Below are 27,257 nucleotides of genomic sequence, written 5' to 3'. Positions count from 1 at the left end.
TGTTCAGATAATCTAGTTAACCCTAATTTTTAATTTTGGATTGGGATGGTGATAGTAAGGTGTTTTGTGAGGCTTGTGCAGTTAATCTTGGAATATTCTTTATTCTTCTATTAAAAAGGATGGCAAATCCATGTTTCATTTTGATCTTTGGACTAAGTCTGTAAAGTACAAACAGAAAAGTTTTACCTTGTACTTATCTCTTCCTATTCCCTTTCCTCCTAGATCTTCTTGTTCAATTCCCATTAGTCAAAAATCTGAAATAAGGTGTTTCATAGGAGTGAAAGGTCTTGCTTTCAGAGAATGAGTTTCATTTCTTCTAACTAGACTTGTATATTCTAATCTTAGAGTCTTAAGGGATCTCACAGTTTCTTTTACATACTCACAAGGGCTTTTTAAAACTTATCTATCACATTATATCACACTGCTGTAAATGCCTGGTTGCTTCCTTTTCAATAGTTGGTAAAACAGATTCTCTCTCATCTATCCATGTAAGAGACATGGATAATTCTGCTGTGGTGGTTTCAGTAGGAAGCAAGTTGCACCTTTTCTTCCAAAAGTCTGAATAAGCCAACAGGTTCCTTCATTATCATAAGATACAAGAGATTTAATTAGATAATTTAGATATAAATGATCTACTTCAGATTAGATTTAAGAACGTTCCAAGTGGCTGCTAATATTTCTCCTTTCTTAAAGAAATTGTGTATACACTTTAACACAGAACACGCAATATAATGGGCCAAATCCTCTGCTGTGTTAAGGTGTGCTGGATGCTGGAGATGGGGGCAAACCATTATACAGTTGGTTACAGCTCCCTGATTCTTTCCTTGTGCAGCTCCAGACCATTCCTTAGCGTATGCCAAAGGACCATCAGCTAACAACTACAGGAGTACATTGGTGCTTTGGCCATACCCTACCCTACTCCAGCCTCACACCATACACACACGCCACAGAAGACGGAGGTGGCACAGGAACCAATTACATTCATTTTATTCTGCCTGAGAATTCCTCCAGGGGAGGGGAATTTTCAGATGGCCAGAGGCAGCCACTATCCATCCCTCTTTGTGCTGCCAAGCAATGCAAAGGGGCCAGATTGGACAAGAGAATGTGGTCCAATGTTATTTGTCTGGCTTCTATTCAATTCCATGGCATTAAATGTAATTGCGTCTATCCTTTTCTCTTGTAACCTCCGTACACAACATGCTCACATTTATTCCATTGTCTGCTAACTTTAACAGCATCCAAAACAATCCTACTTCTCAACACAGGGGACTTTAAAAAACCGAAACAAATTCTTTAGAACTTATACCAAAATGAAGTCACTTACTTTTTGGCCCTTTTTATAAATGATCTCATCTAAATTTTGAATGGATGTTTTATGAAAAAGTAATGATCCTTGAACTGATTTGTGTGTTTGATTAAGTAAACCACTGATATGTTTTTGTTTTGAAAGGGGAAGAAAACAATCTGTATAGCTTGCCCCTATACCCCCACCCCTCCGCATGGTCCCTAAATTCCCTTTTCCAATTCACTATCATGACAAGGTCTAATAGAATATGTATTTATAATTAGGGATTTTCTCCTACCCTCCTCCTCCCCCCCCCAATTTGTCAGGTCAGTGTTCAGATTGCATCAGTTACTATGGACCACTGGCAACTTTTGTGCACCCCCCCCCCCCGGCTGCTAGTCCAGCTCTACCTAATGTCCAAACTAAGTTGATAATGTTTAAATAAAGAACATTTGGGAGGGGGTGAGAACATGGAGGGTATTTTGAAAAATAGTATTTCTCTAAGCACACGATTTCCTGCTCTGTGCATGAAGCGTTCACAGGAGGAAACAATTCAATGCAGTGTACTGCACTCTGCTGAAACCCCCAAACACTTACCGGAAAGCACAGAAAAAGTCAAGTGATTAATGAAAAAGTGAGGTGATGAAAACTTAAACCTTCAATATCTCCAGAAAACCAAGGACTGGTGGTTCTGTTCAGCACTGATTATAATGTACTTTCATCAAATTTCCCCTTGCAGCGCTTGCCTCAGGTTACTTCCTCACAAAGATTCCTTTATATGGCACAAAATAAGATATTCACATAGGTTAGAGATGCACTGACCACTATTCAAAGAATTAATAGCCTAGTCACTTCATGGAAATACCAGGCACACAGCTTACTCCTGCTATCAGAGTAGTAAAATTCACTACTTGGACTTAAGCTGAATATTTCTGTTGGATACAGATCTGTTTTAGTTTTCATGTTTTTCAGCAACCAACGGCTTCCTAATGTTCTTTGGAAGAAAATATATGTATATTGGGTTTCGATACTAATGAGACCAGCTCTGGCCATCAAGATTTCCAGGAGAAATGATGTAATTCTAAAACCTCTGAAGAAAAATAAATCGCATTAGAGTAAGATTCAGAATCCAGATGGAAACGGTTTTATAAGTAATGAGGGAAAAGTTAATGTATTTGTTTGAACAGGATGCTATGTAGACAGACTAGAGTTTAAACCGCCGCCCCCCCCCACCCCACTTAAGACTTGTCACGCTGGAAAGAACTGGAGACATCAGTTTGCAGACTGATACTTGGAGCTATTTAAAATGAGTGATACGCTCTCAAAACATTCTTTCACGTTATTTTTAAAATCATAGGTTCCAGTTCTGTGTCAGATGTTGGGCACTGTCAGAGACGGGACACTGGACTCGAGAGACCATGGGTCTGACCCAGTATGGCAATTCCTACTGTCCCGCTGTTGCAGGGAAGAATTCAGTAAGAGTGTCATGGTGGACCAGTAACAAAATCAGAGTGGGAAAGTCCCCCTGGGCTTTGCATTGAACAGGCCTTCCTTACATTCAAAAAGTCTCTTTCCAAAAATCTCTCACATAACCTGAGTTCTCTGAGAAACCCCCAAGAACTCTGACGTGTTTATGTCAGGCCACCACTCGTTACAGAAGTGTGGTCTCAGCTTTTGTTTTACTTAAAAATGAGCTGGTATAATGAGACAGACAGCTCTCATCCCAAAGATCTGACCGTGTCAGCTGGGCTCCTGGGGTGGGAGTGGGGTGGGCAGTGATGGCACTCTTCCAAGCTCTGCCCACAGAATAAGCTCTCGCCACAGGAGACAGGACTCACAATAGATTGTGCTGTTGCAGAAAATATGATCACACATGCTCTGTGGGCTCCCTGAGCTCATTACTGGGGTCAAGGTACACCCATGGGCTCAGCTGGACTCCTTGAGCTTGGCTGCCTTCTCAGCAAGGCTTGGATGCACAGGCGGCTGGTGAAAATATTCTTTGTGGGGTTTGTGTAAAACTGTCAGGCCGTGCTCTCCAGTGCACGAGATCACTGCGTATGTCATGGCCTGGTGTGGAGAGGAGGAAGTTGGCGAGCGAGTCCACCGTGCACTCACACCAGAGCAGAGGCTCCTGACCTGCTGGGCTGGGCCTGGGTTCCCGCTCTGGCTGGTAGCTCTTGCCATTTTCACCTTTGCTGTGGTGGGCTCCGCCAGATGGAGGGACACCCACTAGCCATCTGACCACCCCAAGAGGACAAGGAGGTGACAGGGACAGGCGAAGGGAAAGATCATCAACCCCACATAACACTCTAAAGTGAAGATGGGATGCTGATGCCAAGGAGGGAGAGGCCCTATGGGGGACTTCCTGGGTGAGCCATCGGGGACTGGAGCAATTGAAGAAGTCGGGGGTTGGTGCTGCCAGGAGTAGAGGGGAGGTTTTAAAAGGTGGGTGTATTGGGGAATGGGGTTTGGGGGAATGGTGAGCAGAGGGCTTGGAGAAGGGTTTTGGCAGGGTGATTTATGGAGCATTTATTTGGGAGGTTGTGACGTGAGGGGTTTATTTGTGATGTGTGTTTGTGTGACGGGGGTTGATGTGGTGGGATAGGTGGAAGGCTGTGGCCAGAGGAAGTTTGGTGGCGTTGAGGTTTATTTGGGGAGGGGGGAGAAGCTTGGGTGTTTTTATCTGGGGATGAAGTAGCAGGGGGCTAGATGGGTTTAAGCAGGGCTGGGTGGGGCTGTGAGGGGTTTGAGGGGAAGCAGGGGAGAGCTGTGGGAGGGGCAGGTTGCGCGGCTATGGTAGGGAGATTGGATGGGGGCCAGTGGAAGGGCAGGGTCAGGGGTTGGGCTGGGAGCAGAGGGAGCTGTGTCCTGGTGGCCCCAGCTGGATTCCCTCCTCTTGAGCCTCTTCTGTCCTCCATCTTGCTCATCTCCCTCTCTGGTACCAGCTCCACTCATGGGCACCAGACAGAACTGGCTTGCTGGGGGCACTCAGGACAGACTTTGCCCCCAGCACGACACTGGGCTCTCAGGACTCTCCCTCCTCATTCTGCTGCTGGGCAGCCAGGTGGTGCAGCACTGAGCTGTCCCTGGCACTGCTGGATCTGCAGAGCTGGACTGCACATGAAGGTGGCAGGATCTGGCCCCCCTCTAGCCCTAGCCAGCCACTGCCTATGTTTGTACACGCCCCTGGGCTTCTTCACTTGCTTGTGGGGGCCCTCTTGCCCCTCTGGGCTCTGCTAGGCTCTTTCTTGATTGGAAAGCTTGGAGAAAAGTGGCAGCTTTCTCAAGTCTGTTGAGAAGTGCCAAAATGAGCTGCCACTTACAGTAGCTTGTGCAGATTTTCATCCTATAGCTCTCCTTTCTTACGTGCTTTGATGAGCAATGAAAGAGTTAATACTTGAAGTGACAATGTAATTTTCACCGGGTATTTGAGAGGTGGCAGAGGTTGCCTGAGCCTGAGCTCTCGTGGAATGGATCCTAATCTATACAGGTGGGTCAAAATGGGTCACCCTGTAACATGTCTTATAACCTGGGACCTATTGTGACAGTGTGAATGGAGATTGGTTGGCCCTTCATTCTGTCAGTACGCGTTAGGGAACGTTTTGGAGAATTCCTAAATGGCTTTGTTCAGTCTGGATAGTAAGAAAAAAAGCTTGATAATATCGAAGGCATGAAGTTTAGCTCCTCCAAAGTGGAGTGAGGTTTGGGGAAGCATACAGCTAAACGGATCATCTGATTAGGATAACAATCAGAAATTAGAAATTAGTAACCTTAGATAAGGGCATCAAATCACTTGGTTCTTTTGGAATACTATATAAAGTTGCCCCACCGTAAGGGTTTACATCTTGCTTATTCTTCTGTCTAAGGTTATGGCCACTAAGAAGGCAGTCTTTATAGATAAGTGGTACAAAGAGCAGACTTCCAAAGGGCAGACTACCAAAGGCTCAAAAGGAGGTGCCATCAAACTTGTTAAAACGGTACTGAGGTCCCAGAAGGGCAGGGTCTCTGCTTCATGGGAAAACATGAATGAGACCCTTGAGAAATCTAGCCGCTGTCGGATGAGACAACAGTCTGGCCTTCCCACCGGAGGATAGTGATCAGAGATAGGTGCCAGATGCACTGCAAGGGAGCTGATGGAGAAGGCCAAATATTTTAACGTGAGCAGGTAGTCCAGGGATGGCAGCCATCAGTGCTTCCAAGAGAGACAGATGATTCCCCGATACCCAGACAGAGAGCCTCTTCCATTTAGCAGCACAGGTAAGACTGGTGGAATCCTTTCTGTTGCAAGCTAGGATGTGTTGTGGTGTAACTCGTTTTCCACAACAGATGTGCTGAACTATTAAAAAGCAGGATCGATCCGTGGATGTTAGCTAGCCAGCATCCAGGCTGTGAGGTGAGGGGGCCTGGGGCTGGGTGCAGGATTTGTCCCCTTCAATCCCCCTTCAGGGAATCCTCTGTGTTTTAAATCTTATTACCCTGTAAAATTACCTTCCATCCTGATTTTACAGAGGTGCTTCTTTTACTTTTGTCTTTATAATAAAGTTCTGCTTTTAAGAATCTGATTTGTTTTTAGTGTCCTAAAAACCCAAGGGTCTGGTCTGTGCTCATCTTGTTTACCTATTTGGTTTGGGGATAGGGGGCATATTTTGGGGAAACAGGAACGCCAAGTGGTCCTTTTCCTGAATCTTTGCCTAACTCACTCGGTAGTGGCAGCAATACCGTCCAAGGACAAGGAAGAATTTGTGCCTTGGGGAAGTTTTTAACCTAAACTGGTAGAAATAAGCGTAAGGGGTCTTTCATGCGGGTCCCCACATCTGCACCCCAGAGTACAGAGTGGGGAGGGAACCCTGACAGGCCCATCGGTGTGACACTGACTGATGCACTTTTCCTCAAGGGGGATCACTTCCTGACACAGCAGCAACGAGCACGTTCCTCCCTGTGTGTTGATATAGTACATTGCAGTGGTGTGTCCATGAGTAGCTGTACTGTGCCAGGAGGAACGCTATGCAGAACAGCCCTCAGTCAGGATGAGAAAAAATAGATTTCAGAGAAGCACATACCAGGGCAAAAGCATGATGCTATATCTGGGTTCCATGATTTCCCACTGACCCTGCTTATTTAGGGCCTCATATGGGAAGGTGATGAGCATTTCCTACCACCAGGAATAGGAAACAACCTCAGCACCCACTAACTGAAATTGGAGTTGAGCAAATACTCAGCACCTTGCAGGACTAGGCCCAGAGAGTACAGGGGACAACTTCAACTGATTTAAAATGGTCACAGCTGCATTTTCTTCAGTTTACAACAACTGAATTTCTGCTCTGAATTCATTATGATGGGTGGGAGTCTAGAATTGTAAAGGATTGCTTTCTTTATGGCACTTTGATTATTTACTCACTTCTCCTTTGCCCCTTAAATGGGTCAGACCTTAAAAGAAGCCCATTTTAAGAGAAACAAACATAGAAAAAATGAAACATACAAGGACCTTTTACAGAGAGTCTTCCCAGTGCTTGTGACATAGAACAAGAGAGTGGAGAATAAGCCACTGTGTATGTTGAGGAAGTCTAAGAATAAAGATTATAGGGAAACAGTCTACCTTTCTTTACAAGGCCTCGATTTACATCCCTGAAATGTCAAGTTTTGCTATTACAATGAAGTCCTGTTGAGGACAGAGCTGGCTTTTTATCACCACTTAAAATCTAATTAATCCGTATTGAAGCACAAAGATTTCTGTTGTATTTAGGGTGAGGGGTCATAGAGCCTTCTTTGTTCATCCGCAGACTTGTAATCATCAGGCACTGGAAGGTAACAGATCAAATCTTGATCAGAAAGCCTAACCCATGGTTTAGCAGAGTCCTTCGTCCTTTACATGAAACATTATATTCATGAAGAACAAAAAAGTGTTTCAGAGTTTTCAAAGGGTTAATATCTAAGCTTATATTCAGGGCACAAAGAACTAAGATCATCATAGCTCCAACCACCACAAAAGGTATCAGCCCTTAGAGAGACATTCCTCCTAAAGCTTTCTGGACTGTGCTCTTCTAATGGCTTTAGTCTACAGAACTGTGATGCAATTAAATGGCATTTTTTTCTCTCTGTTTGGATGGTTTCTATCCTGTCTCACTACCTATTTACCTGACTGGAAAAATCTCGCTTTAGAGTTAAATGAATTCGAGACCTGGACCATGGGACTCTGGCAAGTTTGTGTTTCCCAAGAGGAAGGGGGAATTCAATGTAAGGATTTTGATTCTTTCTTGGCTTTGCCTCCAGAGTTTAGGATTTCTAGGATTTTGATGTTTGTTTCAAATGGATTAGGACTTTTGGGCTTCTTGCTTTCAGGTTTTGGGTTGGACTGTTTGAAGATCGGTGAAAGACAACAGGAACTAAAGAAACGGCTATTACTGCTTGGAGGAATACTCTTCTGGATATCAGCAATTACAGTCATGGCCCCAGTTTCTTGGGTTGCTCACACTGTAGTCGAGGAAAATATGGATGAGAATATCCCAGAGATTATTCCCAAGTGGGACTTGGGGGAAGCACTGTTTGTTGGCTGGTTTGCTGGAATATGTCTTATACTAGGAGGGTCACTACTTAATTGCACTGTCTGTTCATCGGAAGTCCATCCATCCTCAGTCCATTACACAGTAACAGAAATGCAAGATCACTGTCAACACTTGGAAACTGAAAATAGTCCTGAAAATCTAGGAGTTTAAGTAGTACAGACAGTCTTCTCTTTCTTTTCAGAACTCTAGCACAAGGCAGAAGCTTGTTCCAATAATGATTCAAAGGACCCTTTGTTACTTAGCTGATTCATTAAAGTTGTGTGTCTAATTCTTTCTTCCTGTAATTGTTCTTTCAACGTAGTGTCGTCGCTCCGGGGGGCAAAACTGTTTTGTTTTGCAGCAGGACATTAAAGCTATCATGACTGTATGGAAGAACCACTACTTTGTTTTGCTATTAAAGCTGAACTGTAGACCCCCAAAATGTATAAGGTTGCTCTCTCGTATGTTGCTTAAGAGCCAAAAATGTTAAGTTTCCTTTTCATGCGAAGCCAATTAAGTGGAATTCAAAGGCTTTGACTCCCTATGGCACAACCATCCACCTATCTGATCCAGTAACATTTTCATGATCTAGAGTATTTCCCACCTCTACAAATACCCTCAAAATACTTGTGTTCCGGGTATAGACTTTTGCTACAGAGAGAAGGAGATCTCTGTGTAAGAACTGTGTTTCTTTATCCAGGAAAATTCCCAAAACTCTAAAAAGACTGGCAGAGATCTCGTTTTTTTTAAAGCACTCTTAGTTTCTGAAAAATGCTGCATGTAATTCACCAGCATCACAGGCCAGTGTCCCAAAACAGCTAGTCGTTTGTTATCCCAACCTACTATGGGGAAAACAAGACACAAAAGTTAACCTGGATGTTCTGGCACCTGCATATTTCAGATACAAAGAAAAAAATTAAAGAGCCAGGGGTGGCTGAAAAATACCTAGTTGAAAGAGTTAATCTGCTCATAAGCATTTGCTATTTTATAGAGTATAGGAACTGAGTTTTTAATCATGAATACTTGAACGGCATTCGGTGAAACTTTTATCATATATAGCAGTTCTTGTACATGTAATTAGTCTGATTTTAAACAAACATACTTCTTAAAACTTCGTAAAATAAATGCAGTATTTCTCACAGGCAGACCACCTTATTTGTTAAACTATATAAAGTTTGCATGGGCTTATCCAAATATACAGAATGTGAATTATTCAGGTTATGAATTATCATCCCAAACAATGAGCTAATTAAAAACATCCAGAACTATTAAAACTACTTAGTGAAAAGGGTTGGAGTATTGTTACCCCAATAGCGATAGAAAGGGCACTATTATTGAGTGTATGCTTTTCTGTTCAAAGACCAGCTATTTTCTGAAAAGCAAAACCAATGGAATATGAGCCCAGCTGCAGCCACATCTTTGAATTACTGATTTATCACGTTATTTCTCTATACTCAAAGCAAATCCACAAGAAACCAGATCAAAGGAAATCTGTCAAGAGTCCTTTTACGAAATAGCATATAAAAGGAGGGAATTATTTCACAGCTTACAAAGTTTATGTTTAGCGCAACAAGCACTAAACAGAAAATGTATCTGTAGTAGTTGGTAGAGATATTCCTGAAGCGTTTGGACTCTATTATTAAAATGGATTTAGCCCACATAAGTAGGATGCAATTAGCTGGAATTTTATTATTTTTGTTAGGATAGGTTTTTACTGGTGCTTATAATAATTTGTCAGACTGGAAAAAATCTCAATTTGGATGTAAATGAACTGGAGACCTGGGACTTGGGACTCTGGCAAACCCGTACTGTTCAAGACGAATCAAGAGGAACACAGTGTAAGGACTTTGATTCTTTATTAGTTTTGCCTGCAGAGTTCAGGATTTTAGTGTCTACATCGAATGGGCTTGGGCTTTTGAGTCTCCTGATCTCTAGTTTTTGGACTGCCTGAAAATGGGAGCTTCGCAACATGAACTAAAAGAAATGACTGTTTACTGCATAAAGGAATACTTTTATGGATATCTGGAATCTGAACCTTACCCCCAGTTTCTTGCGTTACCCATGTTATGGCACAAACATTTTGGAATGAGGCTATTCTGGAGATTGTCCCAGATGGGAATTCGGGGGTGCACTATTTTCTGGCTGGTTTGGTAGATTCTTTGTGATACAAGGAATCATTACTTATATGCACAGCTTGTTCAGCTAAAGATCGCGAATAGTCAGTTAGGTATCTTGAATTTCTGCCACTGCATAACAATCAACTTTTGTAAATCGGAAATATAGATCTGAACATTTAAGAGACTTTAAGAAGGGCAGATACCCGTTTCCTTTCAAACTCGACGAGAAGAATCAAACTTTTCAGTTGAGGATTTGTAGGTTTATCTGACACAGACGAACCACCTCACCTACAAGGTGTTAGATTTTTAAAAAACTTTGTTATTCCCTTTAATCACCAAGTTAGAACACTGCACCCTTCCTGCAAGTCCGGTAAACCATTTTCATGTTCATTGTGGAGAGAAAAAACAATTGAGACTTAACAGTGATTAGACTAATTACTTTGGTTGTATCTGCCGATATGATAATACAGTTTATGACTGTACATATCTGGTAAATAAAATACAAAATCATAATATATGGATGTTTAGTTTAAAAAGTTACCACACATTTTCACGTGTTGATCAATGTATCTGTCATATAAAAATAACTTACTATGGATCTAAAGTATGAGTTCTGGATTTTCTATTATGGAATATAGGCTTGATTCTATTCAATTAAATGGAAAAAAAACCTCCCAGTGACTTAACTGAGCAAGAATTTTTTCTTTGACTTGCGTATTTCCAACACTTAAGAAGCCTAAATAGTTTGCATTGGTGGATTTGCTGTGACAAGAAGGTAATGGGCAAGAAAGTTCTCGGTGTCCATTAAAAATGTTTATGCAAGACCTAGTGGGGTAGATCCTCAGGTGGTGCAAGGAGTCATAGCTCCACTGACTTCAGCAGAGCTATGGCCATTTACACCGTCTGAGGCTCTACCTCAGTCTCTCTGTTCTCTCATGTGCTAGGGTGACAGAGAGCAGAGGAGGGAGGTTAATGTGGGAAAGTGGAGTCCAGAGTTCCATGCCTATCTCATGTCACATGTAAATATATTTTTTGTACTATCAGTTTATACAGACCTCAATTTTCTCTATCACTAAAGCACCACACGCATTGGCACAAACTGTAGCTCATAAGAGCCTCAGGCCTAGAATACATTCCAGGACAATACAGAGCTGTGTTGCCTGCATGTGGAAGTTTGCACTTTGGATGGTTGTGGTCATAGCTATTATACACCACTTTAATGAGCAGTGAATCTACTTGGACATTAACACTGGAGTTTAAGTGAAAACCGATGAGAGCACTTCCATTAGCATGATATGCCACGATCCTAAGGACTAGCAGTGATTGACGTTAACACTGCAGTGACTTTCTGAAGACAACAAAAATAGTAAGTGAACATCTACTTTTGCAAAGAGCTCAGAAACAGCCCAGGAATCAAAGATTTCACTAAAATTAAACACTAGTCTACAAAACGGCTTTGTTAACGTTTTTTATTTTTTTTCAAATCACTGAAACACATTGAAAGTGCAGAGACAAAAGTTAATCTATGTGATGTATTTGCATACTTTTACAGACAAAATTAGAACAGAAACACATTCGGAGTATAACCTGATTAAATATTTAGTTCAGTCCTGAGCATTCGATGCTTAATACAGTATAAACATAGCAACAGTAAAAAAGATTTTAAAATTATTTGATTTGTATCCTAGAACAATTTCTGCTGAACTTCATTCATAATATTGTTTTGTGCCTGTAATACTTAATTTTGATTACACAATTGCAATTACATACTGATAACTGAAACACGAGAACTAATTACTCCATTTGTTATTCCCTGTACAGGGTAAACTCTAATTCTTCAAGAGTGAGATTTATAAATCTGAACTTCATGGTTTGTTCATATCCACTTTTAGTTCAGTCTATTGAATGTTTCAGCAGTGTGAATAATTTGAATTAGTAAAAAACAAAACCCCCACAACTGTTAAAAGCTGCCTATAAATAAGTTTGTAACGCTACTAATGAGTTGGAAAGTGAGGAGAAAGAGCTGATATGTTTAAGTCTGTCTCATTTTAAAAATGAGCAAATTTTGCAAACTAAAGCCATCAGAACTTGACCGTCTTGGCCACACCCAATCAGAATTTATTTTTTTATACTCCTCTGAAGGTTATTCAACATATACACAAACAGCAGCTAGTCTGGCAAGAATTTAGAAAGCTGTAAATATTTCCCACAATAGTTTAACATCAAACATTTTAAATGGCCAGAACTGAACTATATTTAACAGAACATAAATAAGACTGTAAATAAATAAAAAAATAAATCATACGGTACAATTCTACACATCCTACCAACACTTTATATAATCAAACTGAGAAGCTGAAACAGTCAACCTTCGTTTCACCTCTACAGTAAATGTCAAACTTCTGTTTTTAAAGTTTGACCTCACAAGCATGAATCATATCTTCTTGTTTCTAGTAGTCGTGTGTGTGTGTGTGTGTGTGTGTGTGTGTGTTAAAAGAACAGCAATAAATGGATATTCATGAAGAATGATGCTCAGCCAGTTGGCCTGACTGGCACTTGTTCAGAACTGTGTGGCCTCCAGTTATACATTTATTATTTCAAATCCTTTAAATGTATTTGTGTATCACAAGAAAATCCTTGGTGTGTTTAACAAAAAAGATTCTAGGCACAGAATTTTCTTACCTTAACATTCGCAAACATATTGTAGCTATGTTCTCTTCATCTTTCAACAAGGCTAATTACTTTCTGGAAAAGTGAAGTGCTATGTATAGGTGGCTTGTCAATATAATCTGTAGGTTAAGGACAAAGATTCTATCCATAGAATAAAAAAAAACCTTTGAATTTAACATTTTTTTCAAAAACCTTCAGAGATTAGGTACTGTAGATACAAGTTGAGTTACATTGTTTTGGCTATAAGATCAACCACAAAGTTTTGTTTTACCCAACAGCATGTTGTAGATGCTTTATTCCAGATCTGATGCAGTCGCATGCTTCCCCAGGGACGATGACAAGCACATCCACATTGTGAAACAAAAAGGTCTGGTCAGATAAGTGAAAATTCTATTTTGATAGATATCTTGTGCACATTTACTCCTTAAGTTTGTTCAACTTGAACCATCATTATTCTGAAAAACAGCTTGTGTTTCATTTACTTAAAAAAAGGTAATGAGAACTGGAGTACATACCCAACTGAAATAGTTTATGGTTTCTAGGTCACAGATTTTTCCAGCATGGATTTCTACACCAACAATACTTCCGGTACTAGCGTCAGTGGATTCAATTTGAATTTGATGGGTAGTTTTTCCTCTTCTGACAACAGCACGGGTTTAATTTTTCATGAACCTGATCTTTTTGACATACTGCTTGTTGACAAAAGTAGACAACATTTAGGTCAAAAGGTTACATTTAAACGTAAGATTTGACAGCGCAGTGGTATGACTACTCATCTATAAACACTTTGATGTGAATTTGATTCAGCTTCAGTTTCAGAAAGCAGCTGCCCTTTTGGTAGTGTCACTGTTAAGAGGTTTTAGGGTTACTGGTCTGCCCTTTCCCCTCCCCACCTTGCAGATGCAAAGTACTGTACAGTGCAGCCCAAAGTACTGTACATTCACAAAATTATACTCCTGCACTCAGTACTCCACCTTTCTTTCTTCACAGAAATAAAAAGGACAGTCAGGAAATGGTTTTCAGAAACAAAATCCCAACGTAGGTGATGGAAATCTAAACTGCACCTGTTACGAGGCAGCCTTGCTGTTTTGGAAAGGAGCTTGCATTCATGGTTAATTTCAAACTATAAAAGTCACACTTGTACAAAAATATTGCATGGCATAACAGCCATCTTCACAGTCTGCTCACGTGAAAATAGTGAAAAGACAAACAATCTTCTGTTGAACGTAATATTTCTCAACACAGTGCGGTTCAACAGGATACACACTTTCCTTTGTTCCATCTTTACAAAATAAGAGCACACATGCGATACATACAAACTGTACAAAATTAGCATCCGTGTACCAGAAGTGTTCCACTTTGGTTTTCTGCTAGTTGTGGTTTGTTTGTTTGGCGCCTTTTAACAGACAAGAACTCAGTTCGCTGTATTTTACAAATGAACATCTTTATAGTCGGATGTAAAATAGAAGATCTGTAAAAGCAGGAGGTTCTAACTACAAAACGTTCATCTAAAAAGATGAGCGAGTGGAAAAATACTTCAGTGAAAAATGTAATTATATATCATCTCCTGGTAGGGATGGTATGTTGATCTTCGCTCTTGTGAAGTAAGCTATCTTCTCCCTAGAATTAGAAAATAAGTTTAAGGAAACCTTTAAAGTGATCAGCAGCTAAAATACCACAAGAACTCCAACAGCTTCAGTATGTGATGAATAACGTAAGAGAACAGCTCTTTAAACTATCGGTTTTATGCAAAAATTTCAAGTACAAATAATTTATTCTATTGACTAAAATCCTTAGGGTCAGTGCTTTCAAGGTATCCAATGAATATGCTTGCAGAGAACGCTGTTGCCAGAGAAGTCTGAAATGAAGGGCCTATATTATGCACACTTATCAAAAGAGAGAGAAGCTCCAGTGGGAACAAAAAATGAAGCTTCTCAGTACAGCAGCGGCAGCAACAAAAACTCGTAATCATAACATTGCGATCATGGTAACCATATATCCTAATATGGCATTAAAAGGGGAACAGTCACTGCTAAAAGAGCGTTTGACATCTGATCCAGACTTTGAGAAAGAAAATTAGTGGAAGGGAAAAACAGGGCAGGAGTAACAAGCTGCATGAATTCCCTCAAAAAGAGGTAGGTAGGATTGTCACTATATGTTCCAGTTGCTTCCCCAGGCCTATCATCGTCACCTCAGCCTTATCTGGATTACGCTTCAGTTAGCTAGCTAGCTAGCTCTCATGCATGTACCAGTCTCACCCAGATACTGAACCGGCTTTCAACAGCACTGCATGGCTTATAAGGGAAAGATACAGAGCTCAATGTCATCAGCATACAGAAAGAACCTCCCCATTAGCCCTCTCAGTAGTCCAATGGACACGATGAATGAGATAGGGACAAAAGAGAGCCTTGAACTCCACAAGCCATTGCCCCTAGGAGATAAAGAGCCACACTACTCTTGGGGAGTACTTGGCAAAGGAAGGAACAGCGGCACCAAAGAGCAGTTGTGCCTACTCTTGCTACAGTCTACAGCAAATCTGTAACATTTCATAATTAACAGCATTGAAAACAGCAGATTTATCAGCTCAGGCACCAGGATCTTCACACTTCAGTAGGAGATCATCCACCGTTACTACCAATGCCAGCCCTGTACCCACGTTTGTACCAGATTGAAAAGTTTCAAGCAGATCTGGGGCATCTAGATACTCTTAATTGTCTCTATCACCTTAACCAAAAATGGGAGACTAGACAGCCGGTGGCATTTAACCATATTGCCAATGTTGCATATTGGTTTCCTGAGCAAAGTTTGCGCAACAGCTCCCTGAACAGATACCACCTACATGACCTGTCGGAAGGAGGGGGTCGACAAGCTCTACTAGCAACAGACCGACTACTCTCCTGCTGACCCTTACCAGCCAAGAAGGAAGTGAATTCAAAGAGACAGCAAAACACCTCTAATCTCTCTCATTGAATTGGACTGAACTTGACTCCAGTTCCTGCCACTCATTCACAGTAGCAGGCAGCCAAGCCCAAATCTGCTCACTTTTATTCACAACATATCCCTCATAACTAGAGGAACTTTATCAACTACCCCAGGAAGGCAGCTCTGATCAACAAGCTCTCTGTCACCCAAACCTAATCTATTGATTGAGACGTTTTGGATGATATGGCAGAGGCAAAGAATCTTTACTTTGCCTCCCACATAACCATGGCATAAGAATTTAAAGACTCTTTATGACTCAATCTCTGAACATCAGCCCCAGATTTCCGTCTCTGGAGACTTTGCTGTCTTCATTCTCACTTCACCCGTGATAGGTTATCTACAGACGAAGGAAATGCATGAGGGCAAAGCCAGATAAGATGGTGCATAGGACACAACGTATATGTAACCTTCTGCCTGTCAGAGTTGGCAGCAACAAGGGCCGGGTTCAGTATCTAGGGGTTCCATTCCAATAACATAATGCAAAACCGGCTCAAGCCCCCACCTAGTGACCTGGGACAAATTTATACCACCCCTGCTGGGCGCCTCCAAGAGGCAGTACTTCCCCTCTCACAAGCGCATAGTCTGAATGCAGCAAAAAGCCTTTTAATAACAGAGAGAAACAATGTGGCATTATGTTGGGGAAACAACACCAACGGGATTCATAACACAACCCATGAGCAAAAATCCACCCCAAGCAAATTGGGGCGTGTCCTTTCCCTTTGGTTCTTGAGTCCAGCAACCCAAAATCACCCAAAGTCCCAAAAGTCCAACGACCCAAAAGTCTCTGTCCCTGATCAGAGTTCAAAAGTTTATCTGCAGAGTTTTACCTTCCAACCTGGGTGAAGATTGGGGGAGGAGGAGGTGAAGGGGCACCTTACGTGGTCCAAGCTGATGGCCCCACCTCTCCCTGGGGCTCCGCTCTGCCAGCTGCCCCATGAGCTGCTCTAGGCATCTGACAAACTGCTCTGCTCCACCAGCCGCTCTGGTCGCCATCCCGCAAACTGCTCTGCAGTATAGCTTCAGGCTCCCCCACTACTTAACACAACACTCAGTGATTTCAGCTCTTAGTAAGTTTAGCTCTTTTGTGACTTCAGCTTGTAGTAGGGGAGCCTCAGTGCTCGTGCACCATTGGCCCAAAGTGAATTCAGCTCAGCAGCCTGTAACTAGGCTCCTAATGGAATCAAAATTAGCTCTAATATTCCACAGTGGAGAGAGGAGGCAGTGCAATTAGCATGTAAGGCCCTCACGAGGGGGCCCATGCCACCAAGTATTAATACCTGTCCCCAGCCTCTCTCAAGTCACAGAGTTTTGGAACCCATATCCCTTGCCTAGCAAGTGCTCCTTAGTTGACGGCGAGTCCCTCCGTCATAACAAAAGGCCAAGTACAGGTCCACTGTCCTTGATACCCATAATCAGGGTAATAACAATTTATTATTCCTGCCCCAATAACAGAGACACTGGGGATCCCACGGCAGCCAAAGTGACCATTTTGGCAGCAATTGGCTCATGCTAGGCAGGGTGGGTGTGCCTATGCAAATGAGATTGGCCCCTGAAGTTCTTTTCCACAACTTGCCACACCTCACCACCAGATGTCAGGGTGGAGCTCATCCTGACTCTGCTTACATATAGATTATGGATGATAAAAGTTTACAATATTCTACCAACCCCTCAATAGTGATCTTTCACAGGAATATCTTCCCACAGAGCCTCCTAGAGGTGCTCTACTTTCATTAGTTTTTGAGTGGGGACCATTAAAACAGGTCCATCGCCTGACAGGATAGGCGTGCCCTAAACTCAAACTATAGGGGGCTATTTCCCCAGTACATGGAGCCTGGATTCCAACTGCCTAAGCTTGAGCTCCAGTTCAAAACACTCGGTCAAGAGTGCAACTATCTGAACTGAGCCAGTAGCTACCAGTTCACATAGTTACATGGCCATCAGGAACTTCGGAGATGATACCAAGGTTTTATCGTCCCGATGGATGTTGAAGTCATTGTGTAACTATCTGCCTCAATTCCTCCAACAACACTACGGTTAGGAGCTTCCATAGTTCATGCCAAGATCTGGGAGAGCAATGGGTTGATTAGCACTCTGACAAAGTTCCTCCTCTGCCTTGGTGGGTCCTGCGCTTATTGGCGGATTTGCTCACCTCAGAGGTTCACGGCAGCCCTCAGTTTGGACACTTTCAAGGCTCAAATCTGCTGTTCATTCAGTTAGCCTCATCACTGGCCAGCATGGGGAAAAGGAAGAACAACAATCCCTTCAGTCTCTGCTGATCCACCTAATGGATTGGGGAACAGGCCAGAGACCTTCCCCTCTGTTGGAACCCACAGTCCAGGTCAACTCCTCCGGTATCAAGTTGGGAGAATGGAGGGATGGGGGGAACCCGGGCCCACCCTCTACTCCGGGTTCCAGCCCAGGGCCCTGTGGATTGCAGCTGTCTACAGTGGCTCCTGTAACAGCTGCGTGACAGCTATAACTCCCTGGGCTACTTCCCCATGGCCTCCTCCCAACACCTTCTTTATCCTCACCATAGGACCTTCCTCCTGATGTCTGATAATGCCTGTACTGCTCAGTCTTCCAGTAGTATGCCCTCTCACTCTCGGCTCCTTGCGCCTCTTGCTCCCAGCTCCTTGCACACACACAAACTGAAGTGAGCTCCTTTTTTAAAAAACCCAGGTGCCCTGATTAGCCTGCCTGTCTTAATTGATGCTGGCAGCTTCTTGATTGGCTGCAGGTGTTCTAATCAGCCTGTCTGCCTTAATTGTTTCCAGAAAGTTCCTGATTGTTCTGGAAACTTCCCTGTTACCTTACCCAGGGAAAAGGGACCTCCTTAACCTGGGGCTAATATATCTGCCTTCTAGCACTCTCTTGTAGCCATCTGCCCTGACCCTGTCACAGCACCCAAAAATTAGTCACAAATTAACTCCATTCCAAGACACACACACACACACACAGAAGATAAAGACAATATATTTTATCCAATTTTGCAGTGAGTGACTGCTGTATTCTGAGTTGGAGGCAAACAGCATGGCCATACTACCTCCCTGATCATTCTTCTTAGGTTGATTCTGTACTAAATAGCTGGCTGCTGCATCAGAATGGATCCATCAGTATTATCCTACCAGCTTTTGGTGATGCAAGCAAGATCAGGTACTTCATCCTTCAGTCACCACAGGTGACACTATTCACCACCAATCTTGCATTTAACAGCATGAGCCTAAGGCTAGAACCACAGCCTCTTAAGAGCTAATGAAAGGCAAAACCAACAGAAATGAAATTTATAAGATTTCATTTCTGCTTTACGCTGAACAAAACCCATAAACAATCTCTATCTGCCTTGTTTCTCCCTTGTGACTGTCAAAAGGGACTAGAGCGGGCCAAAGCCTCCCAGCCAGCCATCCAATTATGATGTCAGTTGTGAGGATTTCCTGATCAAACAGATACTGCCTTAACAGAGAGAAGAAGAGAAGAGCGGCTAGTCCTGTAGGAAAAGAGGAAGAGTTAATGGAGACTACACCAACTATGAGCCCCAGGAGGATACAGGATGGGTTAAAGAGGATTACAAGGGAGAATAGGAATGGAAAGATCTTGCAGCCAGAGGGAACAGGGGATAGACTGGAGAATAGCACCGTCACCAGGAAAAGGCAGGTCTATGTGATTGGGGACTCTTTACTGAGAAGAATAGATAGGTCTGTAACCAGAGCTGATCCAGAGAATAGGAGGGTGTGCTGTCTTCCAGGTGCTAAAATACGGGATGTAGACCTGAGGTTGAAAAGGATTCTAAAGGGAGCAGGAAAGAATCCCCTAATTATCCTTCATGTGAAACAAATGATACGGCTAGAGTCTCGCTGGAAAGTATTAAGGGACACTATGCTAGGCTGGGGAAGATGCTTAAGGAAATTGAGGCTCAGGAGATCTTTAGTGGGATTCTGCCTGTTCCTAGAGAAGGGCAACAAATGTGTGACAAGATTATGACTATCAACAGATGGCTTAGGCAGTGGTGCTATAAGGAGGGCTTTGGGATGTATGGCCACTGGGAGGCATTCATGGACAGAGGACAGTTCTCTCGGGATGGACTTCATCTGAGTAGGGAAGGAAATAGACTTCTAGGATGGAGGGTGGCACAACTGATTAAGAGAGCTTTAAACTAGGAATTTGGGGGAGATGGTTGGGAGATGTCCAGGTAATCTCCATGCCGGATTTTAGCATTGGGAGGAAAGAAAACGAAGTAAGAGAGGATACAGCCATGGGTAGGAGGAAGGGCAGTGTAGATACCAGTCTAATAGGTTATACTGGCTGTAGAATGACCGGGCCTAATAGGGTACAGAATGTGAGTGAGGCCAAACAGCAAAAATTAAGATGTTTGTACACTAATGCGAGGAGCCTAGGTAACAAAATGGAGGCACTAGAGCTACTGGTGCAGGAAGTGAAACCAGATATTATAGGGATAACAGAAACATGGTGGAATAGTAGTCATGACTGGACTACAGGTATCGAAGGGTATGTGCTGTTTAGGAAAGACCGAAATAAAGGTAAAGGTGGTGGAGTAGCACTGTATATCAATGATGAGGTAGAATGTAAAGAAATAAGAAGCGATGAAATGGATAAGACTGAGTCCATCTGGGCAAAAATTACATTGGGGAAGAAAACTATTAGAGCCTCCCCTGGGATAGTGCTTGGGGTGTGCTGTAGACCGCCAGGATCTAATTTGGATATGGATAGAGCCCTTTTTAATGTGTTCAATAAAGTAAATACTAAAGGAAACTGTGTGATCATGGGAGACTTTAACTTCCCAGATAGAGACTGGAGGATGAGTGCTAGTAATAATAATAGGGCTCAGATTTTCCTAGATGCGATAGCTGATGGATTCCTTCAGCAAGTAGTTGCTGAACCGACTAGAGGGGATGCCATTTTATATTTGGTTTTGGTGAGTAGTGAGGACCTCATAGAAGAAATGGTTGTAGGGGATAATCTTGGCTCAAGTGATCATGAGCTAATTCAGTTCAACGGAATGGAAGGATTAATGAAAATAATCTGCAACTAGGGTTTTTGATTTCAAAAGGGCTGACTTTCAAAAATTAAGGAAATTAGTTAGGGAAGTGGATTGGACTGAAGAATTTATGGATCTAAAGGTAGAGGAGGCCTGGGATTATTTTAGATCAAAGCTGCAGAAGCTATCGGAAGCCTGCATCCCAAGAAAGGGGAAAAAATTCATAGGAGTTGTAGACCAAGCTGGATGAGCAAGCATCTCAGAGAGGTGATTAAGAAAAAGCAGAAAGCATACAGGGAGTGGAAGAAGGGAGGGATCAGCAAGGAAAGCTACCTTATTGAGGTCAGAACATGTAGGGATAAAGTGAGACAGGCTAAAAGTCAAGTAGAGTTGGAACTTGCAAAGGGAATTAAAACCAATAGTAAAAGGTTCATTAGCCATATAAATAAGAAGAAAACAAGGAAAGAAGAAGGGGGACCGCTAAACACTGAGGATGGAGTGTAGGTCAAGGATAATCTAGACATGGCCCAATATCTAAACAAATACTTTGCCTCAGTCTTTAATAAGACTAAAGAGGATCTTAGGGATAATGGTAGCATGACAAATGGGAATGAGGATATGGAGGTAGACATTACCATATTTGAGGTAGAAGCAAAACTCAAACAGCTTAATGGGACTAAATTGGGGGGCCCAGATAATCTTCATCCAATAATATTAAAGGAATTGGCACAAGAAATTGCAAGCCCATTAGCAAGAATTTTTAATGAATCTGTAAACTCAGGGGTTGTACCGTATGATTGGAGAATTGCTAACATAGTTCCTATTTTTAAGAAAGGGGAAAAAAAGTGATCCGTGTAATTATAGGCCTGTTAGTTTGACATCTGTAGTATGCAAGGTCTTGGAAAAAATTTTGAAGGAGAAGGTAGTTAAGGACATTGAAGTCAATGGTAAATGGGACAAAATACAACATGGTTTTACAAAAGGAAGATCGTGCCAAACCAACCTGATCTCAAAAAGAAAAGGAGTACTTGTGGCACCTTAGAGACTAACCAATTTATTTGAGCATGAGCTTTCGTGAGCTACAGCTCACTTGATCTCCTTCTTTGAGAAAGTAACAGATTTTTTAGATAAAGGAAACGCAGTGGATCTAATTTACCTAGATTTCAGTAAGGCATTTGATACCGTGCCACATGGGGAATTATTAGTTAAATTGGATAAGATGGGGATCAATAGGAAAATTGAAAGGTGGATAAGGAATTGGTTAAAGGGGAGACTACAACGGGTACTACTGAAAGGTGAACTGTCAGGCTGGAGGGAGGTTACCAGTGGAGTTCCTCAAGGATCGGTTTTGGGACCAATCTTATTTAATCTTTTTATTACTGACCTTGGCACAAAAAGTGGGAGTGTGCTAATCAAGTTTGCGGATGATACAAAGCTGGGAGGTATTGCCAATTTAGAGAAGGACAGGGATATCCTACAGGAGGATCTGGATGACCTTGTAAACTGGAGTAATAGTAATAGGATGAAATTTAATAGTGAGAAGTGTAAGGTCATGCATTTAGGGATTAATAACAAGAATTTTAGTTATAAGCTAGGGGCGCATGGATTAGAAGTAACGGACCAGGAGAAGGACCTTGGAGTATTGGTTGATCATAGAATGACTATGAGCCGCCAATGTGATATGGCCGTGAAGAAAGCTAATGCGGTCTTGGGATGCATCAGGAGAGGTATTTCCAGTAGGGATAAGAAGGTTTTAGTACCGTTATACAAGGCACTGGTGAGACCTCACCTGGAATACTGTGTGCAGTTCTGGTCTCCCATGTTTAAGGAGGATGAATTCAAACTGGAGCAGGTACAGAGAAGGGCTACTAGGATGATCCGAGGAATGGAAAACCTGTCTTATGAAAGGAGACTCAAGGAGCTTGGCTTGTTTAGCCTAACTAAAAGAAGGTTGAGGGGAGATATGATTGCTCTCTATAAATATATCAGAGGGATAAATACCAGAGAGGGAGAGGAATTATTTAATCTCAGTACCAATGTGGACACAAGAACAAATGGATATAAACTGGCCACCAGGAAATTTAGACTAGAAATTAGATGAAGGTTTCTAACCATCAGAGGAGTGAAGTTTTGGAATAGCCTTCCAGGGGAAGCAGTGGGGGCAAAAGATCTATCTGGCTTTAAGATTAAACTCGATAAGTTTATGGAGGAGATGGTATGATGGGATAACATGGTTTTGGTAATTAAATATTCACGGTAAATAGGCCCAATGGCCTGTGATGGGATATCAGATGGGGTGGGATCTGAGTTACCCAGGAAAGAATTTTCTGTAGTATCTGGCTGATGAATCTTGCCCATATGCTCAGGGTTTAGCTGATCGCCATATTTGGGGTCGGGAAGGAATTTTCCTCCAGGGCAGATTGGAAGGTTTTTCACCTTCCTCTGTAGCATGGGCACGGGTCACTTGCTGGAGGATTCTCTGCTCCTTGAAGTCTTTAAACTACGATTTGAAGACTTCAATAGCACAAATATAGGTGTGAGGGTTTTTTTGCAGGAGTGGTGGGTGAAATTCTGTGGCCTGCATTGTGCAGGAGGTCAGACTAGATGATCATAATGGTCCCTTCTGACCTAAATATCTATGAATCTATGAAACACTAACTTAACTCACTATTATGTGTCCTAGATTGATTGGCATCTGGGAGATTTCTTAAAATTATGCCAAAGAATCTCTGTTAGCCCTGGTCTACACTCCAGGGTTAGGTCGATTTTATAATGAATGCATCTACACAAGAAACCCCGTTCCATCGACCTAAAGGGCTCTTAAAATTGACTTCTGTACTCCTCCCTGGCGAGGGAAGTAGCACTAAAATTGACCTTGCTGGGTCGAATTTGGGTAGTATGGATGCAAATCTACGTTATTGGCCTCCAGGAGCTATCCTAGAGTGCTCCAATGTGACAGTTTTGGACAGCACTTTCAACTCTGATGCACTAGCCAGGTACACAGGAAAAGCCCTGGGAACTTTTGAATTTCATTTCCCATTTGGTCAGCATGGCGAGCTCAGCAGCACAGGTGACCATGCAGTCTCCTCAGAATCGCAAACAAACTCCAGCATGCAGTGAAGGGGAGACACTGGATCTGATTGCCGTATGGGGAGAAGAATCTGTGCAGACAGAGCTCCGATCAAAAAGAAGAAATGCTAATATATATGCCAAATCGCACAGGGCCTGATGGACAGAGGCTACAACAGGGACACACAGCAGTGCCGCGTGAAAGTCAAGGAGCTCAGGCAAACCTACCAAAAGACAAAGGAGGCAAATGGTTGCTCTGGGTCAGAGCCCCATACATGCCGCTTCTGTGAGCAGCTGCATGGCATTCTAGGAGGGGACCCTACCACTACCCCACCACTGTCTGTGGACACCTGCAAGGGGGGAGTCTCATGCAACATGGAGGAGGAGGAGGAGGAGAATGCATAGCAGGCAAGTGGTGAATCCATTCTCCCCAGAAGCCAGGACCTTTTCATCACCCTGGAGCCAATACCCTCCCAAGGCGAGATCCCCGACCCTGAAGGCAGAGAAGGCACCTCTGGTGAGTGCACATTTGTAACTACAGTACAGGGTTTAAAAGCAACAGTGTTTAATGTTTGATTTGCCCTGAAGACTTGGGATGCATTCGCGGTCAGTACAGCTGCTGGAAAAGTCTGTTCACGTGTCTGGGGATGGAACGGGAATCCTCCAGGGACATCTCCATGAAGCTCTAACCTAATCAGCAAACAGCGCCAGTAAGCTTTTTAATGTCTAAAGGCACACTCTACCACCATTCTGCACTTGCTCAGCCTATAGTTGAGCTGCTCCTTGCTACTGTCCAGGCTGCCTGTGTATAGCTTCATGAGCCATGGGAGCAAGGGGTAGGCTGGGTCCCCAAGGATAACTATTGGCATTTCAACATCCCCAAAAGTAATTTTATGGTCTGGAAATAAGTCCCTTCTTGCAGCTCTCAAACAGCCCAGAGTACCTAAAGATGCAAGCATCATGCACCTTTCCTGGCCATCCCACACTGATGTCGGTGAAACGTCCCTTGTGATCCACCAGTGCTTGCAGCACCATTGAGAAGTATCTCTTGTGGTTTATGTACTGGTTGGCAAGGTGGTCCGGTGCCAAGATAGGGATATGCATTCCATCTATTGCCCCACCACAGTTAGGGAAACCCATTGCAAAGCCATCCACTATGACCTGCCCATTTCCCAGAGTGACTACCCTTGATAGAAGAATGTCAGTGATTGCATTGGCTACTTGAATCACAGCAGTCCCCACAGTAGATTTGCCCACTCCAAACGGATTCCCGACTGACTGGTAACAGTCAGGTGTTGCAAGCTTCCACAGGGCTATAGCCACTCACTTCTCAACTGTCAGGGCAGCTCTCATCTTGGTATTCTTGTGCTTCAGGGCAGGGGAAAGCAACTCACAGAGTTTCAGGAAAGTTACCTTACACATGTGAAAGTTTTGCAGCCAGTGGGAATCATCCCCTACCTCCAAGACTATGCGGTCCCACCAGTATGTGCTTGTTTGCTGGGCCCAGAATCGGCATTCCACTGTATCAACCAGCCCCACTGCCGCCATGATGTCCCAATTGCCACATCCCATTCTTTCAGGAACGTCTGTGTCCACGTCCTCCTCACAATCGTCCTCGTGCTGCTGTCTCTTAGCCAGGTTCTGCACATACTGCAGTATAATGCGCGAGGTGTTTACAATGCTCACAACAGCAGCGGTGAGCTGAGCGGGCTCCATGCTTGCCGTGCTAAATGGCGTCTGCACAGGTAACCCAGAAGAAAAGGTACAAAATGATTGTCTGCAGTTGCTTTCACGGAGGAAGGAGGGGAGACTGACAACATGTACTCAAAACCACCCACGACAATGTTTCTGCCCCTTCAGGCATTAGGAGCTTAACCCAGAATTCCAATGGGCAGCGGAGACTGAGGGAACTGTGGGATAGCTTCCCACAGTGCACCGCTCCGTGAGTCTATGCTAGCCACGGTAGTGAGGACGCACTCTGCCGATTTAATGCTCTTAGTGAGGACATACTGGATTAAGAGAAGATGTAGGTTTTGACTAATACTGCACTGGCATATTGGCTTACGCTCAGATAATTCATGTTCCAACACTACAGCAAATTGACCAATTCTAAATAAAAGGATGTTCTTAAAATGAGAGCTTAGACTGACCAACTCTACAGATTTAGAAGAGCCAGAAGACCAACCAGAACATGCTGTACCTGAACGACTGCACTTCCACTGGCACTTTCTGGCTCTGTTCCCGTAACCGACACACATCCTTGGAAGCTTTTCTCATCAATTTTTCAGCACTTAAACCCTGTTTCTGTTCCTCCTTTGATTGTTCAGCCTGTAGAGGGGGAAAATTACAACATCCAGCAATTGACAATTTCAAAAGAGGTTGTAGGAGGAAGAATGTGGAGTTAAACCCACAGTCCAGTACCACTTGCTATCTGTCTCTCTAGGCTTGGCTGCCTGGTGTAACTTCTGTCCAGAGATTTCATTTGGGTTGCCCCACAGTGAGTTCCGTGCAGTTCCTCCAGTATTAACTTTCTTTCCTTGGGAGGTGTTAGGATTCATGATCTCCAGAGTAGAGCCCCCACTTTGGAAACTTAGTTCCCAATGCCTGTGAGACTAAGGATGAATGTCTGAAGATACCATCAACTTGGGCCATCCATGTTGTACAAAATGAGACTTGGGACAGAACAGGATCTCAGTTAGTCCACTGAGCAATCTGCTTAGCTGTTAGTGGAGCTTCTCCTTCTCTGCCTAAAGCTAGAAGTACTTCTTGAGATACAGGGTTGTCCTCTGGTGCTTAATCCCCCAGCAGCCAATTTGCGGCTGTCCACATCACCAATTGCTTGTCTAGGCTTAGCGATAAGCTGATACTAATAGGCTGTTAGCAATAATGCCCAACATTGCAGGCATGCAGAAGCCAAAGGGGTAATAGCTTTGGCCTCCCCCAGAAGTCCTAAAAGTGTCTTATGGTCACTTATTACAGTGAATAAGAGATACTGGTGGAACTTCCTGACTGAAAAGACAATAGCCAAGCTTTCCTTATCTAATAGGGAACACTGTTGTTCTGCAGATGGTAAGGAGCGTGAGGCATAACAGACTGGCCTGCCAGTCCCTTCTTCCATTCAGTGCAAAATTACTGTGCCCACACTTTAGGGTGAAGTGTCAAGTAAGTACCAGGGCACACTTGGGGTCAAAATGCACCAGGAGTTTGACTGACTTCAGAAGCTCTTTGATTTCTTTGAAGGCAATCTCCTAATCCTTATTCCAGTGCCACTCTGCCCCTTTTCTGAGCAATGCATGAAGGGGGGAAAGCTATGTGAACAGATTTGCAATGAATCATCCATAGTAGTTTTAAAGGCCAAGGTATGCCTGGAGCTCATTCACATTTTCTGGAATCAGGGCTACTTTGATGGCTTTAAATCTTCTCTTTTAATGGTTGCAGTCCTTTCCCTAAAACATAATGCCCTAAATAACCCACCTTCTTGGCCATAAAAACATACTTTCAGCACTTGAGTTGCAACCTGACTTCCCTTAACCCTCGTAGGACTTCATCTAGGTTCTGGAGATGTTCTACTGACTGTCATGTTGCAAGAACATGGTCTA

At 43.0% G+C, this 27,257-nt stretch overlaps 1 protein-coding gene and 1 long non-coding RNA gene across 2 annotated transcripts; one reads left to right on the top strand and one right to left on the bottom strand.

Moving 5' to 3' along the window:
* Nucleotides 1-7,329: 7,329 nt before the first annotated feature.
* On the top strand, nucleotides 7,330-8,293 carry LOC311520219 (claudin-22-like; the record flags this gene model as incomplete). Its single annotated transcript, XM_084627517.1, has 1 exon — nucleotides 7,330-8,293. One exon carries the CDS (start codon nucleotides 7,330-7,332, stop codon nucleotides 7,996-7,998), a length of 669 nt encoding a protein of 222 aa, XP_084483643.1. The 3' UTR covers nucleotides 7,999-8,293.
* Nucleotides 8,294-13,811: 5,518 nt separating this feature from the next.
* On the bottom strand, nucleotides 13,812-25,983 carry LOC311519895. Its single transcript, XR_014711412.1, has 2 exons — nucleotides 25,859-25,983; nucleotides 13,812-14,234 (listed from the first exon to the last, which is right to left on the bottom strand). It is a non-coding gene; the product is annotated as an uncharacterized lncRNA (long non-coding RNA).
* Nucleotides 25,984-27,257: the final 1,274 nt, after the last annotated feature.

The sequence above is a fragment of the Lepidochelys olivacea genome (assembly GCF_965140295.1).
Source record: "Lepidochelys olivacea isolate rLepOli2 genome assembly, chromosome: 4".
Taxonomy (NCBI): domain Eukaryota; kingdom Metazoa; phylum Chordata; order Testudines; family Cheloniidae; genus Lepidochelys; species Lepidochelys olivacea.
This window is presented reverse-complemented; position numbering and strand designations above follow the sequence as displayed.